This window comes from Coturnix japonica, chromosome 1 (genome assembly GCF_001577835.2).
Source record: "Coturnix japonica isolate 7356 chromosome 1, Coturnix japonica 2.1, whole genome shotgun sequence".
Classification (NCBI taxonomy): domain Eukaryota; kingdom Metazoa; phylum Chordata; class Aves; order Galliformes; family Phasianidae; genus Coturnix; species Coturnix japonica.
The window spans coordinates 158,173,123-158,191,219 of NC_029516.1; the positions used below are offsets into that span (position 1 = coordinate 158,173,123).

General features: G+C 39.2%; 1 protein-coding gene across 5 annotated transcripts in view; it reads left to right on the forward strand.

Moving 5' to 3' along the window:
• The window catches only part of ATP8A2 (ATPase phospholipid transporting 8A2), a 280,358-nt gene that overhangs the window by 96,687 nt on the left and 165,574 nt on the right, over positions 1 to 18,097 (forward strand). For all 5 annotated transcript variants that reach the window (XM_015852108.2, XM_015852111.2, XM_015852110.2 and 2 more), the window contains one exon: positions 9,931 to 10,103. In XM_015852108.2, coding sequence (XP_015707594.1) covers positions 9,931 to 10,103 — 173 coding nt within the window. The remainder of the gene's footprint in view (positions 1 to 9,930; positions 10,104 to 18,097) is intronic.

Consider the following 18,097-nt stretch of genomic DNA (forward strand, 5'->3'; position numbering starts at 1 on the left):
CTCAGTATTATTACAAGTCCTAGGAGGGCACAGATGGGACTGAGGCCAGGTATGAAGAGGCCAGTCCGTTGCATCCTGCATATTCCCCTGGGTAACTACTGAAGGGCAGTTTGCCTGAATTAACTCATTAATGAGTCAGTGATGTTCAGGGACTTTAAATGAGCTTAGAAGTCCTTACATAAGTCCCAATTGGATGGGAACAGTTGGTAAACGTGCGTGTTTCTTCTTTCCAAGAGACGAGGTCTTGGAAGTACAGCTTGTATCAAATCCTTCTGAAAACACCTCTGTGTTGTTGTTTTATTGCCTAGTCAGCCATGGGTAAAAAGAAAAAAATACATAGTCCAAGGAGCACAAGTAACCTCTGATGTTTGTCATGCTTTTAAGGTGGAAGTGAAATCTCAAAGGATATTTCAAGAACTGTAATTTCTCTCATATTTCTCTTCAATACCTGTATTGTGTCTAAATCAAAACCAGGGCTTTAAGAAAACAAGCTGTGTTAAAAGCAATCTGCTGCTTGAAAGCCAGTTTTATTATAGAGCTCGCCTGTGCTGATCGGCTGCTCTGGAACTTTCTCTGCTCCACTCAGAGAAACAGATTCAATAGTATGTGAGCACTTGAAAGGAAGACTAATATGACAGGCTGGCCTGTTGCATGCATGGGACTGTCTTGAGTAGCTTTGAGTTTATGGTTTGCTGTTTGGCTTAATACTCAAAGTAGTTTGCTTTTACTTAAGCACTAGAACAACTTTGGCTATGAACTCTGATAGTGGCATGGCTTCTGTTACTTAACACTAGCATGCAACTGAGCCATTAACTGCACAGATGCTAATGGTCGCTTTTTTGAGGGAGGTTTTGGAGAGAGGAGTGGGAGTAAAAGACTAAAAATAATTGGAACTGGCTTTTCCCTAGTCCTTTTTATTAGTATGTAGAGAGGAAAATTCTGTCTTACCAACCTTGTTTTCATGTCTTGTGGGTTGACTTTACCATATATGAAAAGGTACAAACAACACTTTTTCTTTCAAACATGAGAGATGGAATATAACTTGGAAATGAAAAATAATTTTTCACAGTGAAAGTGATTTTTTACTTGTCTGTATCACTGAGATGTTTGAGTATGAGGAGATTAGGCTGAGGCAGTCTGGTCATGTACAAGCCAATTGAGTCGATACTCTTTCCTACACATGGCGCTCTTTTTGAGAAAAGATGGATTCTTTAGTATATATTTCATGATGTTTGTGTTTTTTTATGTGTTAATAAACATGGATTTTGTACTTTCTAGCAATAGTAAAACTCCTTCAGTATATTCTTAGCTGTATTATTGGGTGCTATTGGTCTCACTTTCAGATAAGTTGTCCTTTCGACACTGATTCTGAGTGATAATATTTTATATCACCTAGGGTATTGTAATGGGGATACTATACCAATGCAGTATTTTATGTCTAATTTTATATGTGCACTTTTAGAGATTAACATTACTGTTTTCTTCATGGTAGTAAATTATAAGGTAAATTGGATGTCCTCACTCCAGTGTCACTTTCTTGGCTGATTTTTCCCCAGCAGTTTGTGGACATCTGAATGTACTGAGTTTATTTACTGAAGCAGGAGGTTAAGACACTGGAGGACAGAATCCCACATCTTCAGGATCTAAGGCAGAAGACTGTAGTATCTTCTTGTTCTGAAGATTACTTGTGAGCTGAAAAGTTAGCTGTTCTTTGGGAAAGGGTTTAGCAGGAGCATAATTTTCTTGAAGAGCTTCCTCCTTCCATGATAAAGCTGGACTAGTCTACTGGAAAAAGAAAAAAGCAGTTGAGAAGGAATTGAAAGAGCTTATTCCATTGAATGCATTTAATAAAACTAAAATGCCAAAACACAAAGACACCAAGGCATTCTAGCTTGTTAGCAAAACTAACAGGCTGCTTCCTCTTGGCAGAGTACAGTTGCTTTTAATAATTACACAGATGTGTTATTGTGCAGAACAAGCATTTCTTTCTTATGCTTTCTGTCGTACAAGTCATAAACTATCTTGTTGTAATATAAATTGTTCTCTGTGGTCAAATGACTAATATGTATTGAAAGCAATGGATAGTCCCATGTAGAGCATTTCTGGAGTAAATGAAAATTGTATAATCATCTTAATCTTGTTCTTGGTTTAAGGAGAACAAGATTTTAGTTCGCTCTTTGAAATCCCCAGTCTTCCTGAGATGTGTTTCTTACATGACTGCCAAAGGCACCATTCTGAGAGCCAGGAGCCTTTTGCAGCTACACTGCCGGGATACTTCATCTGTGAGGCAGTGGGATGGTTGCTGAAATGGTAGATTGTTTTATTCCATATGAAGAGGTAAAAGCTTCTTATCCTTCCTACTTCTCCCCTGCTCTGAGCCTTCAGCTCATGGACTAGGGGAATAAGTTCCTTTAAAGACACCACATGGCTGCATGCTCAGTTTAATGCTCTCAGTGAAGCTATCTGGCACTCTGCATCAGATTGGACTCCAGCACTTAAACATGCAGTTCTAAAGTGTTGAGCTGTTCAGTGCTTACAGCCACCTTGAAGTACCAGACTTTAAGGTTGTCTGACAATGGGATTTGTGTTTGAAATGTTGTACCCAACTGGCATATTTGGAAATGACTTTTCTGTCATCAAACACCAGTAAAATACTGTTTTTTCTTTTTAAACAACATGCTGCATGTTTGGAGATGAATGCTCTGCTGACAGGACAGAGGTGCCTTCAGGGTCTGTTTTCTTCCTTATTTACAAAGTTCCTTGGCTCCTGCATAATCAGTTTGTTACAGAACTGAAAACATCCTTGAATAATTATCTACACCTCTTGATGGTCCAGTTCATCTGGACTTTCAGCTGCCACTGGAGACGTCAGAGTACTGATATGATCTGTTTATCTAATTTTTAAAAGCAAGATTTGGTCTGTATGTGATAACCTGAGACTTGCTATGAAGATTAAGGACTCTATATAGGAGGTTCAGATTACTTGGCTTACTGTGAAGGAATTCCAGGTTGAAGTTGAATTCAAAGCTATGAAAATAATCTCAGTGCAGCCATCTAATATCTCTGGGTCCTTTGTATGGATGTTTTTCTTGGCATGGTAGGAGATCATATTCATCAAGCAGAATCGCAACGCAATTAAATAGGCAAAGGTTTCTGGGTAGAGGCAGTGATGTCATCTGATGTGCTTGAAGAATGGGTTCTTGTTGTCTTGCCTCACATTCTTAGTGACATTTGCAAGTTGTTGATGTATAATTGTGTAGTATTTTGATGCTGAAGTTCTTGAAGTAGATATGGTGAGATTTCTCTCAAGTGGATTTGTATAAACAGATCCCAGTACTGTGGGGATTGTATATGTCATATTGTGCAATTTGAGCTTATCAAATGTATGTATCAAATATATGTGGATGATGAACTGGCTGAATGACGGTGCTCAAAGGGTCACAGTGATTGAGGCTATGTCTGTCTGGCATCTGGTCACCAGCAATGTTCCTCAGGGCTCAATTCTAGGGCCAGTACTGTCCAACATCTTTGTCAGTGATCTGGGTGCAGGAGTGGTATGCATCCTTAGCAAGTTCACCAATGATACTGAACTGTGAGGTGCTGATGATCCTGTTGTTGGGCAGGAGTGCTCAGTTGCATGAATACAAGACAGGAGCAGAAAAGGTGTCAGTAGCTTTGAAATGCATGTGAGTGAGGTGTTATGCTGTGATGAAAAAGCCAAAAGGCCAGCTGGAAATATGGTGCAGGAGCATAGCCTACTCTCTTAAATCATCATAAAAATCATTTTAAAAATCATCATATCTTGGGGGATATGATTTAACTGGGAAGTATTGGTAGTGGTTGGACTAGGTGATCTTCTAAGTCTTTTCCAACCTTGATAATTCTGTGATTCTGTGATTCAACACAATCTCTGCCTCATCTATGGCTCTGTTTAGCCAGGTAGTCAAAGCTTATTGGCCATACCAATGTGAAGTTTATATTTTTGGGTTTGTAATGCACAGAAGGCCAAAGTAGTTTTGTAGATGCTCTTAGAATCATCATCTTTGAAAAAGTATGAAAATGCTTGTTTGAATTTTGGTGATTAGAACATGGAAGTTTGTGTTGTTTTTGAGTAGACTGTAATAGGATATGCATATTCTCATATTAGTTACCTGGTAATTCCCATTATGTTATTTTGAGTATACATTTAGGTAGCCATAAAACGCAGCCTTTGGCAAACACTGCTGTATTTGAATTTTTTTTATCCCTGCAATTTAAGTCTGAAATAAAAGCATTTAGAAGTATGTAACACTACGTGGAATCAGCTGTATGGAGGAAGCTCTCTTGTAAGGACTTGCAAAAGAAAGGAAGCAGAGGAACCTGGCCTACAAATCCTGCAAGTGTGTTCTTCTACTTGAGAAATCTTCTTTCCTAGGCTTTCTGGTTATGTACTTTGCTCTCCCACTTATAGCTAGGCCTCTGGAAGTTGCCTGTCGGCTTTCAGAGACTTGTTTGCTCACCTATTGGAGTTCAGTGTAAAACTTGGAAAGCTGGCAAAGTGAGTATCTGTTTTAGAACTGAAGTAGTATTTCTTCCTTGATTTGAGGAGACATTTCAAGGTTAGCACTTGCACATGTGCTATTTATTGTGTAAAGTACTTCCAGAGACTCCTCTGCCCGACAGGTGTTGCTCTAAATACTTGTATCGTGTTTCACCAACTTTGATTTAGACATTAGTTTTCTTGCCTTTATAATCGTTATCCCAACTCTCCTGTAAACTTGTGTCTGCCAGATGTCCTTACAGATCCCTCAGGCATGGCAAAGGGTTTGAAGCAAAGGACTCCTCACCACTCAAATATGATGTGAAGTGTCTGAGTTGCAATTAGGATACGGTGGACAGCTTCAACGTAAAGTTGAGCTGGCAAGTGTTACCTTGAGTGTAGTTACACTGCCGGTCAGCCGTGGAAAACTTCTCATTTAAAACTGGGGCAGGGACATGGCAGGCATTCCCACTTAAAAGTTTCATTTCAGTACAGCAAAAGAATTGTTACATGTGATTTCTCACAGTGTCTACTCATACGAAGTGGGAGTCATAAAAGAAGAAATTATGGTACAAAAAGTTGATCTGGCATTTCAGTGTTTTCCAGAGCAATGAATGGGTTGGCAGGATGGTGGAAGAAGTCAGAGAGTACTTGCATGGCACGGCTAGCAATACTTTCTAGATTTCTGATAAATATAGCATGTAAACAAGTAGCTGACTGACTGTTAGCCTAACTCAGCGGTTAGCATGTTAGCATGGCATAGCGGCATGGCATAGCATAGCGGTTAACATCTTAGCATGGCAGCTGGTTCTGTGAGGATCACCTGAAATTCTTTGAGATGGAGGAGGAAATTCAGAAAAGTGTGTGTAAATTGTAGAGACCAGAGGAGGCCTGAATGTACAACTGATTTAGTGGATATTTGACTACCAAGGTCTCAGACCTAGGAGCAAATCCTCTGCTTCAGGTAAAGAGGCTTCATCGTCTGTCTAAATCATGCTACTTGCTGTTTAGTTTTCTTTTCAAGTTCTGAATTATAGATGTAGATACAGCTTCATTTCTGTCCCATGCTGTCATCTTGGTGACACCGTGAGTCTTTCCAATAAAGAGTCAGGAAGTAAGGAAGAAGGGATTTGTAGCTCGTCTTACAGCAATTTCTATTTTCTCTCTGGATATCAGCTTGTTTTGTTAGATAAGTTTAGGAAAGAGTTGTTAGACCACAAGATTATTTTGCTAGTCCTACTGATTCTTTTTTTTTTTTCTTGGCAAACATTTGATGCTGTTTTTTCAGTGGATAACAGACTGCCTCAACCACTAACATTTCTTTCTGTAGCATGTAAACTTCCCAAGCTCCAGAGGGAGCACATGGACTGTATGCTGTGCTGCTGTTAAGCAAAACAAAAACCTTGAAATAAAAATCTTACAAGATTGTTCTGTAGCCTATGCAGGCTTTAGTCTTTCTTTTAAGAACCTGTTGTTTCCTCTTGTTTTCAGTGATGTCAACTGAACTCCATTAAGTTAACTCAATTTTCATTGGCTTACAAATTCAGTCTAAGTATCATGCTAAAATCTTTAGTATTTGTTACATGAAATTAAAAACTAATAGTATGGGAAACCATAGGATTTGGTTATGTCACTTTAATTACTTAAATACAAAGCTTGGCATAGCAGATGTTTTTTTCTGAGGCCTTAGAAAGTGAGAATATACAAACATGCCATTAAAATGTTGGTTACAGATCCTGAGAGTGCAGTCTAGAGAAAAGACCACACAAACTCTGCTTCAGGATGTTTGCATTTTCTGCCTGTCAACAAATTACACTCTGCTGTGGAGATTTATAGTAGTGCGCTAATCATGTTACTCTGTCTTCTGAATTGAAGCTGTGCGCACACAAAGCAATAAAATGTGAAAGTTTGTTTTTAAGACAGTAATGCAAGTCGATGGTCTGCTCAAGGATGTGGTTGTGGTTGTGACTTGTTAAAGTGGAAATGGGAAAATAAACAGGAAAAGCATATGGAGTAGGTTTGTTATGGAATATACCACCATGACTTGAATTTAACTCAAGCATGAAGACTACAATATTAACCCTTAAACACATTTCTGTGAGTCAGAATTCTTGATACATCATTAATCAGAATCCACACTGCCCATCTCCCTGATGGTGACTGATCAAAAGGGGAGGAAAAATAAGAGACTCTGATTTACTTTGCTTGCTCAAGTTGCAGTCTTCATTTAATGTGCTACAGAGCTCTCATTTACTTGGTAATTGTGTATGAATGGATTCTTAAGGCCTTGTGAAGCTCTAATTAGACTGATAATGTTGCTCTGGTTAAGCAGGATGCTTAGGCACATGCTCATGTCCGCTTTGGGCTAATGAAATATCTGTATTTGAATTGCCCCCTGAATCAAGGATCCTGACTGACTTCTATAGCCTTCAGACCCTTAAATCAAATGGTATCTGTATTTCTAATTTTGGGGACAAAAATCCATCTTCCATTACAGTAAGTTCTGGTGGGCAGGCATCTCTCCAGTGTTCTCCAGAGCAGCTGCATGCTGTGTGTAGAAAGGAAGTCTTGAGGGAAGAAAAAGAAAGTTCATTGTGGATGTGTGAAGTGCTTTGTAATATTCCAGTTGTTGGTGGTTGTTTTTGTTGTCTTGTTTTTTCCAGAACTCCTGGCAAACTTTCCATTTACTTTTGATGGGTACTTACCAGAAAGGGGAGTGATATTCCACTGGTCTGAGTTTAGTCAGGCTTATATTAGGACAAGTATTGATTTCTTCTCCATCATTCTTCTTCCAGGAAAGGATTGATTTATTCATGCCTGGTGTGACTAAAAGAAGAAACTTTATCCCTTGATATCAAACAAGAGTAAAAGCTAACTATCAAAGTAGAGATTTCTGTTCTAGTTGTCAGTAATGAGTTGCCCATGGAGGAATATAGTTCCCCTTGGTTTCCAGATGTTTGTTATCTGCTTAGCGAGGAAGTCTTTGTTATATACCCAGTGAGATCTGAGGTGGGTCTCCTTTGCTTAATTGCTCTGGCCTACAGGAGCAACGAAATAGGCTCAGTTGTTGTGTTTGTTTGCTTTTAAAAAACAAACCAAAAAAATCCACAACATTTTAAGTAGTTGGAAGAAGCAAATGCAGGAATTAATACTTGACTGTGTAAGCTGATAGCTTGTAAGTGAGGAGTAATTTATTGAGAGCTTTACAAAATGCATTTTAAATGGCATTCCTGACATGTAATTGTTGGTTTGTAAATTACTGTGGTATGTAAAACCTACTACTAGTTCTGCAAGACCTTGTATATGAAATACATAAGTTCAGTGACCAGAGCATGAATTAGAGATGCATATGTGTAGTCACTACAGTAAGCTATGGAGAGGCTATCGTCTTCTCACCTGATGAGAAACATCACCTTAGGAAGTCTTCCTATTGCTGCATGGCTTTATTTTGGTTCCTGCTTTCTCTGGACAACAGATGCTGGCTGCTGAATAACATTCCTGCTCTCCTGCCCTCAGATTCTTCTCCAATCTGTGGGAGGGGGTGGTTGGGCTGTGGCTCTTCATTGCCCTTCCCCAAGATACAGACTTAGTATTTTTTTCTGGACCATTTTCTTATGGTTTCAGCAGTCATTTGCTTTGTGTTTAGTTTTCAGGGACAGTGTATATAAAGCACACCATGAAGTCATAAATCTAAGCCCTCACAGCTTAATGAGGAAGGAGGGAGTGAGACATTCATTATTGTAATGAAGAAGGTGCAAAATGTAATCTGTCTGAAATAGCTGCTGTGTGCTGACAGTGCCCCGTGCAGGCTGTTGTCATACTTGTTAACTTAATCTGTAAACTTGTCTCTTCGGGACTAGTTTCTGAGTTGAAATTGGAGTTTGTTTGGAATACCACACCCATAAGTGGGGCTAGAGAAAATAAATGAAAAAGCAGCTTCTGCTCCCTTTTTCTTCCTTTTTCTTCCTTTCCTGTGTGAAAGTGGCCCAGTTCTCTTCCCACTTAGGCTTTGTCTGAAAAGTACAGTCATATAATGGCGACTTTATCTGACAGATCCTTCCATTTCTTCAAGTCAAAAATGCTGCTTTGATTGCTGTTATATTCAAGTCTTCTTCACCACTAAAAGTTCATTTCATCTCCAATTTTAAAATTATTATTATCATTATTATTACTTCCCAGTGGTCCTGAATGGTAATTCAGGATTAAGGACTGCTTTGGAACAGACATTGCTTGTGGCTGATGCCTGAGCTGCCAGCTGCTGGGAACCAGGAGGCTGTTTTGGAGAATGCAGGGATTTGCTTTCCATACTCTTTTTTTTTTCCCTTTGACCACTGACGTGATGGTGACCCTCAGGTCTGATTGACTGTCACTATTTTTGTGTGTATTACTTTGCTATCTTTATTTATTTAAAATTGATCTAGTTAAACTTTAGCTTTATATGACATTTGAATTTGGCATTGGCTTGGAAGTGCAAAATTGTCATCGAGTTTATTATATAGTTCAGACTTTTGCTTTACATATTTACATAGTTTTTCATGGAAAGCATTATTCAAGACAAGTGAAAAATAGGTAACCCATAAGCACCACAGTGCTCTCAGTCTTTCTGCTCATTGCACAGCAGCCGTTGTTCCATGGAAGAAGTCAGACCAAGTTCACCCAGTGTTATGCATGAAAAACACTTTTAAAATTGATTGAATAATTTCACTTGGATCTCTGGTGTATTTTCCTGTTGAAACGAAAGCTGTTCTTATTTGAGCTGGGAGTAGAAAGACAAAGGAAAAAATTCCTTTGCTGTGACCTTACGAACACAGACATCTCAAGATCATTGACATAATCCTGTAGCATAAATCACAGAATGGCCTGGGCTGGAAGGGACCTCAAGGATCACGAATCTCCAACCTCCCTGTTTAATACCAGACCAGGCTGCCCTGGGTTCAAGGCCCATCCAACCTGGCCTTGAACACCTCCAGCTATAGGGGAGATCCTGAACAACCCAAGATATATACCTGTTAGTTGTCTTTTTTGGCTAGGGACTCTAAAATTTGCAGATCCTTCAGAAAATCTTGGTAAAAGCCTTAGCACCCCTCATATAAAATAGCCATCTAGCTTTCTACAGTGGGAGGAGCAGGATGGTGCACATCATTTCCTGTTACTATATTCACAGAAACTGAATGATGTTTTGGCAATATATATTCCCCACTTCATGTGTAGATACTGAAGAAATTGAACCGAATGCTGGCCTTAGTTGACCTAATGTCTCTACATGAGGTCCTGTTAAAATGCTGTTATCTTCAGTGCTAGTTTGGGTACAAACATTATTGTCTACTATTGCATAGTCCAGAGATGCCTTATTGCAGTTTGGATGCCTTTTCATATAATCATGAAACATTTATTTCTTTTTTATACTTCAGGCAACAAGAGCTTCTTTGACTCAACATTGTAACAGTCTGGGGGACTCCTTGGGCAAGGAAAATGATATTGCTCTGATTATTGATGGCCATACACTGAAGTACGCCCTTTCATTTGAAGTCAGACAGAGCTTTCTGGACTTGGCACTCTCCTGTAAAGCCGTCATTTGTTGCAGGTAAGAAATACTGGAATTTATTTTAATGATAACAGAATGGGAATGAAGCTTTATGAAATTTCACCTTGTATGTTAGCTTTCCTTTCGTACGTAAGAGTATGCTGTTCCAGAAGTAAGCTACAGTCATGAACCACTTGATAAACTAGTTGATTTCTCTTCTGTGGAACTGTTGAGAAGCTGGGGCTGTGCTGGGAGAAGCAAATGAGAGCTATGGAGAAGTATGAAGCCCTTCTCCAAAGCTCTCTTCTGAATGGTTGCCAACCACAATGACTTCTAATTCCAGCTCAGTTCCTTGTAACGCTTCTTTAGCTGTTGCTGTTTGATTACTTTTTGAAGGGAGCGTGGCATGAGGTATTGATGAGTCTCATTTTTGCAGCTGTTTCATAGGACTGAATAACATTGTGTTTTACAAGGTGGAGCTCATATAATTGCAGTAATTGTCTCTTGAGTACAACAGGTCCAGTTGTTTTTGGAATCCAAGCTAACAGTGGAAGTACTGAATCCACCACACAATTCTTATGCCACTCTTACCCTCCGTGGAAGTATATGCTTGTGTATAGAGCTACTCTGTGTAGGTCTGTGTTATTACCTTTGTGCTCAGTTACCTTGGGCTTATAAAGCATCAGCTGCTCAGAAAGTAAATGGATGCCATGTTGTCCACTAATGGTGTTATCTACGGAGGGAAGTTGACAACTGAAGTCCTTATTTTCATCATCCACCTGTGCGCTTTGGTACAGATCGTTCTGAAGCAGATTGTTAATTTATTCCTCAGAGATTTGGTGAGCTCTAACAAGGATCTATCTAGTTGAAGAAAATAATAGACTGCGATGTTCTAAATTTGTATTTCATTTTATATATATACATGCGTATATGTATGTATGTATGTAGTTGCCTGTTTTACAAACAGAAATGTAATGTTAGGCGTGATGTTGTTTTTTTTTTCTTTTTTATAACCAAGCCAACAGCAGTTTTAATTATTAATGAATTAGAAAATTGAGGAACAATGCAGGAAAACCATACTGTAAAGTATAAATCAAAGGGAAAAGATGATGTAATTTCTTAGGCTTAAAAAGAGGAATAAAAATAACAGGGTTTTGAATCCCCAGGGGAAAAGAGGAATGGCTTTAATAGCCTTTAAGTCTTTGCAGGAAACTTTTTCATTTACTTGCCAGGTGCTTGATACTGAAAGAGGAAAACATTTTTTTCTACTCTGGGCTGTTTTAATAGTACTTTGTGTGTAAAATAAGACAGTGCACTTAAACTTCAACAGGAAAAAGTTTTAAAATGTAATTGGCACAGCAAGAGGAAATTTCAAATTAAACAGAGTTAGTCTTCAAACAAAAATGTTAATTGAGAGGTACTTGGTACGATGTTCAGGCGCTTTAGGAGGAGTGGTGTTGCTATTCTCAACAAAGCATATATTTGTGGGACTTAATATTTCATAAATTTACTATAAGATTTTTCATTCCCTCTGGGTGTTTCAGCTGCATTTGCCATTCAAGGATTTTTTCTTTAATATACTTAATATATACTGTATGTTCATTTGCTGGGCTTTAGGCATAAACTGTAGTTGAACTTGATTCTCAGGAGTAATCTCTTAAAATGAAACTGTAGTAAGCCTGGCTCCATTTTGCATTTAGAGGGAGAGATGGTATCTTCTGCTGGGGTTAAGTCTTCCACTGTTGCATAGTCTCTGAACAGGCCACTGGCACAGGAGGAAAATACACCCCTTGGGAGAGTGGGGAAGCTTGAAAAATCAAACCAAGCAATTCTTTAAGAAAAAGCCTTGTTTGTTGAAAGTTTTTCCAGAGACTGACAGATCTTATCTTCCTTTACATGACTGGGATATTGGTATGCAACTAGTCCAGAGTGAGCAAAAGTTACTGTTCAGCGGAAATAAATGTTGCTTGGAAAGCAGTTCAGCTGCAGACTTCATTTGTGAGACCTGGGTTGTTGCTCATCTGTCTATGGAATTCACATGTATTTTTAATTGTTTTATGCAAGTAGCAAATTGTGTTAAATGCTTAAATGAGACTGTTTCTTTTTGGTAACAAAAGGGTATTTTGTTGTTTACTTAGTTTTTATGCCTGTTGGAGAAAGTTAGTTTGTACAGCAGATTACTCTTTGTGTTTGAATAAGAATGCAAAGAAAGGAGGATGTAGCTTTCATGTGACTACAGCATAATTAACCCCTTACTGAGGAGCCTGGCCTGATTTTAAAATCATCAGTGTTGCTTGAATGAAACAAGGATCTCCAGAAAGATGGGAGGCACAAGACTAAGACCACATCTCTCACTGGGCTCCCTTAGGTTGTTTCTTGCGTTGGTTGTATTGCTGGCCACCTCTGCAAGACATCTTGAAGTAGTGGCACTGGACAGCAGTGTATTAATTTGATCATAGAATCATCTGAGTTGGAAGGGACCTTTAAAGGTCATCTGCTCCAACTCTCCTGCACCAAACAGGGACACCTACAGCTCAATCAGGTGCTCAGGGCCCTGTGAAGCCTGACCCTGAGCGTCTCCAGGGAAGGGGCATCCATCATCTCTCTGGGCAGCCTGTGCCAGTGCTTTTCAACATAAACTTCTACAAATTGAGAATGTTGGACTGAGCTTTTGTACCTAGACCCTGCAGCCTTTTTCAACAGTGAGCAATGACCTTGTTTAAAGAGGGTTTGGGTGGGTGTTGGCAAAAGAAACCAACAACTCTACCTCATGTCTGACTTAAAATCTACTGTTCTGAACTTTATTCACAAATGATGAACATCATCTGGCATGCAGTGGAAGTGTTGGGATGGTAATCACTCACCTCACAAATCTGTTCCAAATGGTACAACAGCAGAAGCCAGTCAAAATTTATTAAGCTGTTTCATTGCAGGTTTTGAGAACTTGCCTTTACAGGACAATTCTGTTGTGCTCTCATATACCTTCACTGAGATATAGTGAAGTGCTTTCTAATTAAAGATGATAAAGTTAGTTTGACCATCCTTTTCTTTTCTAGCATTTATTGCGAAAGAGCCATTTGTATTAGAACACCACCAACCCTTCCTGAAGTTTTAATATCCAGTATATATCTGTTTCCGCTTTTCATTTTGGGCTGATGGAAATCAGTGTAGCTGTGAGGAATTGTGAAGCTATCGTGACTTCATCACACTGATATATATGTTGCAATGTCTCATTTTTGGGTTTTGGCTTCTGATAAATAGTCAGCCTTAAGAGGAACAGAAATAAATGTTTCAATGGCTGTATAATCTGTCAAAATTTCTGCCTTGCAATTAAGTGTTGTCCTCTTCTGCAGAGACCCATGAACTGGCATTGCAGTATAAAGAGAAATTGAGGAAATAGAGCAACAGTGATTTCTGTGCATTATCTGCTGTTTCCACAACATCATTTGCCTTTTTGTGGTTACAACACCATGATTTTGCTGGCTTTTATGTTTGATAGTTGTTGACCAGTATCTGAATGTTAACTGCAGAACTCTTGCTTAGCCTCACCAACAAACCTTGTCAGGATATGTGGCACAAACTCTTGTTTTCTGTAGCTTGAGAAATAGTGGAGCTGTAGTGATGGTAGTTAAAAGCTGAGGGAAAAAGTAAACTAAGTGAGAAAATGCATGTTCTTTGATGAAAATAACCCTCTCTAACAACAAACAGAAAACCTGATGGTTTGCACTTTTTTTTTTTTTGCTGTTCCAAGCAGAAGTACACATATGGGTGTTAGGGGTGGGGAGAAGACATGAGCCCAATAACACCACTCTGAGACAAGATGGTAAATATCCCAAAATGAGCATGTCCTTTGGTTAAAGCACGTCTATGAGTGTGTTGAAAGGGAAGAGGTTTTAATGAACAGAAAGCAGATGACAGGGGAAGAAGAAAAGCAGGCTGTGAAGAGTACCTGTTGCTAATTATTAGTGTCACTTTGTCAGCTAGGTAATGAGAAGACTGATGAGGAGACAAGAGAAGTTGTCTCAGCATGTGTGTTGTAAGGCCAGAGGTTGCATGCTTCTTGTCTTCCATCCACGTTCTGAGGAGACATCAATAATATAGCTCACAAAATGAACATCTGGAATACCTCTTAAATATTTATGCCCATAAGTCTCATTGTTGCTGGGGTTAGTACCTGACAAAGTGATTATTCTGTGCAGTAATTCAGAATGTATGTATTTATTAAATCAAAAAACTGTCTTGTTGACTTGCATTAGAAAAGAGATCTATTTTTGTGACAGAAAATTATAACACAGTTCTGATAAGAAATATGCAAACCAATTCTAACATTAATTGGTCCCAAAGAAAATTATGGATGTGTTGCATTTTCCTGTATATACATCTGATGTTTTCCCTCATCTCTCACCTACTGAATTATCAATGCTTGTTCTCTTGTTATATTTCTGACAAGTCATGACAGCATGGTATTCATCTCATAGCTTTGAAAACCATGAGGGAAAAACCATTCTGGCAGCTTTAATTTTTACACGTAATGGAAGTAGGAAGAAGGCATGAGGTTGCACCATGATGTTATACTCTCTGCACACTAGAATAAACACCCACAGATAATTAGGAATGATTGCCTGAAATGTCCAGTATATATCATAGAATTACCCAGGTTGGAAAAGACCTCAAAGATCATCAAGTCCAACCACAGCCTAACCATAGTAAACTAACTCTAACAACCCTCTGCTAAATCATATCCCTGAGCACCACATCCAAACGGCTCTTAAACACATCCAGGGGTGGCAACTCAACCACCTCTCAGGGCAGCCTATTCCAGTACCTAACTACCCTTTCTGTAAAGAAGTGTTTCCTAATATCCAACCTAAACTTACGTTGACGCAACTTGAGGCCATTTCCCCTCATCCTGTCAACAGTGAGAAGAGACTTGCACTGCCCTCAGTGTAAGCACCTTTCAGATACTGGAAGAGAGCAATAAGGTCTCTCCTCAGCCTCCTTTTCTCCAGACTAAAAGTGCATATATTTATGCACTTGTAAAGAAATCTCAGGACTTAATTATTACTTTTCTTTAAAACTTACTCTAAAACTTACTCGTTGCTTTGCAAGAGCTTTATAGACTCCAGGTGTGGAGCCCTCAGTACAAAAAAGACATGGAGATTTTGGAAAGGGTCCAGAGGAGGGCCACGAAGATGATCAGGGGGCTGGAGCACCTCCCCTATGAGGACAGGCTGAGGGAGTTGGGTTTGTTCAGCCTGGAGAAGAGAAGGTTTGTGGGGTGACCTCAATTGCAGCCTTTCAATACCTGAAGGGAACTTACTCCGAAGGAGGGGAGTAAACTCTTTGAAAAGGCTGACAATAGCAGGACACAGGGAAAGTGGTTTTAAGTTAAAAGAGGGAAGATTTAGGTTGGATGTTACGGGGAAGTTCTTCACTAGGAGAGGTGTTAGGCCCTGGAACAGGTGCCAGGGAGGTTTGTGGATGCCCCGTCCTGGAGGTGTTCAAGGCCAGGTTGGACGGGGCCCCTGGGCAACCTGATCTAGTAAGGTGTATGTTTGGTGGCCTGCCAGCAGGCCAGGGGGGTTGGAACTACATGATCCTTGAGGTCCCTTCCAACCCGGGTCATTCTGTGATTCATTCTGTGATTCTGTGACTTGCAAAATGCCATCATTTCTGTGTTGGAAAGCCAGTATGGCCAAGCTTCTGGAGAAGGCTGGTCTTGGTCATGAGTTTTGGGAATTATCTTGTCCTCTGAGAGACACTGTGAGCTTCTGCTGAATGTTTTGGCTTCTGTTCCTTCTTCTTCATTAAATTCCTGAGCTGCGATGGTTGCGGAGCCTCCATCTCATAGCTTAGCTCATTCAAATGCATACCTAGTGTTTAAAGAAGGAAAAAAAAAAGTTACCTTTAACTCCAGACATCTCTGTATTCGACCAAGAACACGGAGTAAAGACTTGAATCCTGAGTGTATTCATGTTGCTCCAAAATATTGATGTATCTTTTGGCTGTAGTAGCCACTGCTGATCCATCCCAGTTCAGGGTGGTTCTCTGGCAAGGAAATAAATACTTAGCAAGTCAGAAATCTCTCGGAATCCTATTCAATTTCTTAAGATGTGTTTTTGTTTACATTTAAAACACAGGAATGCTGTTGCAAACGGTATTGCTTGGTTTTTAAATGACTCAGGTGAAGCAGGTTTTGCTCTTCCCTTGCATCACTGTTCAATTGCCTGATGCCTTGAACTTAAGTGGTTCCTGCTGTATGGCCAAACATTTCCTTTGCTTAATTCAATCCCTTTGTTACAACCATGACTATACTAAGAATACTTTTTTCCCCCCATTTTTTTATTTTATTTTATTTTATTTTATTTTTTCGGTGTTTGTGATGAGGAATTAATTCAGGCAAAGTAATCTGTAAGTCGTGCTGTTCTTTATTTTCCAGTGGTAGCCACAGTTTGCCAAAATGGTCGCTTTCTTGTGTCATTCATGAAAAATAGTGTTAGAGTATATTTGTATTGGTTTTGGAACCTCTTTGTTTTGATTCATGTCATGTACTTCTTTAAGAGTTTGGTTTGTTTTCATACAGGCTGACCAGTTGACTGACTTCTCTGGTCATAACTATGGTTGTGAATGAATCATTTGTTCCTGAAACAATCTACTACATTCACCTGAACTTCCTCTGCCTGTAACCGTTCTTGCTAGACAGTTCACTACCAGCATGATTTTGGAAGAGCTGGAGGAAAGCTAAATACAGCTAAATGCAGCTGACTTTCTTCTTGTTTGGAAACAGGTTTTTTGGTGTTGCTTTTTTTTTCTTCTTTCTTTGAGGAAAAAAAGTGTGCCTTGATTTTAAAACAAAGACAAACAAACAAAAAATCTAGCTTTTTATTTTTTTTCCTCTCTGAATGCTGTTTACCGTAGCTATTTGCTTTTAAGTTAATTAATTGCCTTTTTGCTTTGTGAGTCTGCAATATAGGTGAACAAAATCTTAGTAATTTACTTGGAGTATTTCATAAAATGCAAGTGAAATGTCTGTCTTGACCTGTGCCTTTATAACTCCCACAAACAGTTCCAAATGGTATCAGTTTCTTTATACTATGGGGCTGTGACCAAAATTCTACTGGTCTTGTCACGTTCTGAATAGGAGAAGCAAGCAATGCTCTGTTTAGTGCTACATTTCCCAACCTGAAAAATAAACATTCCTTAGATACTGCACATGAGAAAACACTATACTGCTGGAACGTGTGCTATTTTAGAGGAAAGATAAATCTGTGGTTTGGAAGACCTTCTGTTTCATGACAAGTTCATAGTACTGGTATATTTTTGTTTCCACAAGTGTTACTGTGTTAACCCCTATATTCTGGCCCAATTCCAACCTGAACAATTATTTCTCAGTGGGTTTCCTACTGTTGAATGTGATATTCTTCTTTGCTTCCTATTCGAAGCTGTTTTAAGGTTGCCAGTATGTATGCTAAAGATTGCTAAAGACATGTTTGTTGTTATTTTTAATTTTTACAGTTGTGAGGTTAAGAGATGGCTCATAGCAATCCTGGCTTACCAGAGTCCTTCCACCTTGCCAGTGCAGTTGTAGATTAACTTTGATATTAACTTTCATCAGCAAAATGTCCAAGTTTATCAGGATGGCTTATATTGCATATATATTATGTATTCTCTGACTGGATGTGCAGAAACAGCCTTTGGTGCATGTATTTTCTGTACCTGCTAAGAGCAGTTTATTATTTTGATGATGTAGCTTAATAGCAGCTAGTTGTCCCATCTCTAAGTTTTGCCCCAAACCTAAATTTCCATCAGACACTGCTTTATTAGACCATAGTAAAGCAGAAGTTTTCTTGTTCAGTCATTCTGGTATTGTTAGACTTTCTACATAGTCTTGTTTCTCCCCTCCTTCTTGCTTGTTGCACAAAATACCTCGAGCTCCTGGAACAGTAATATCCTGCCAGAGAGTGACTGAATGTTTCCTCTTATGGAATTCCCTGCTGGCCCATCAGGCTGGATGGAGGCCAAGGTGCCGGTGACTTTCTGCAACCTTGTTAAGG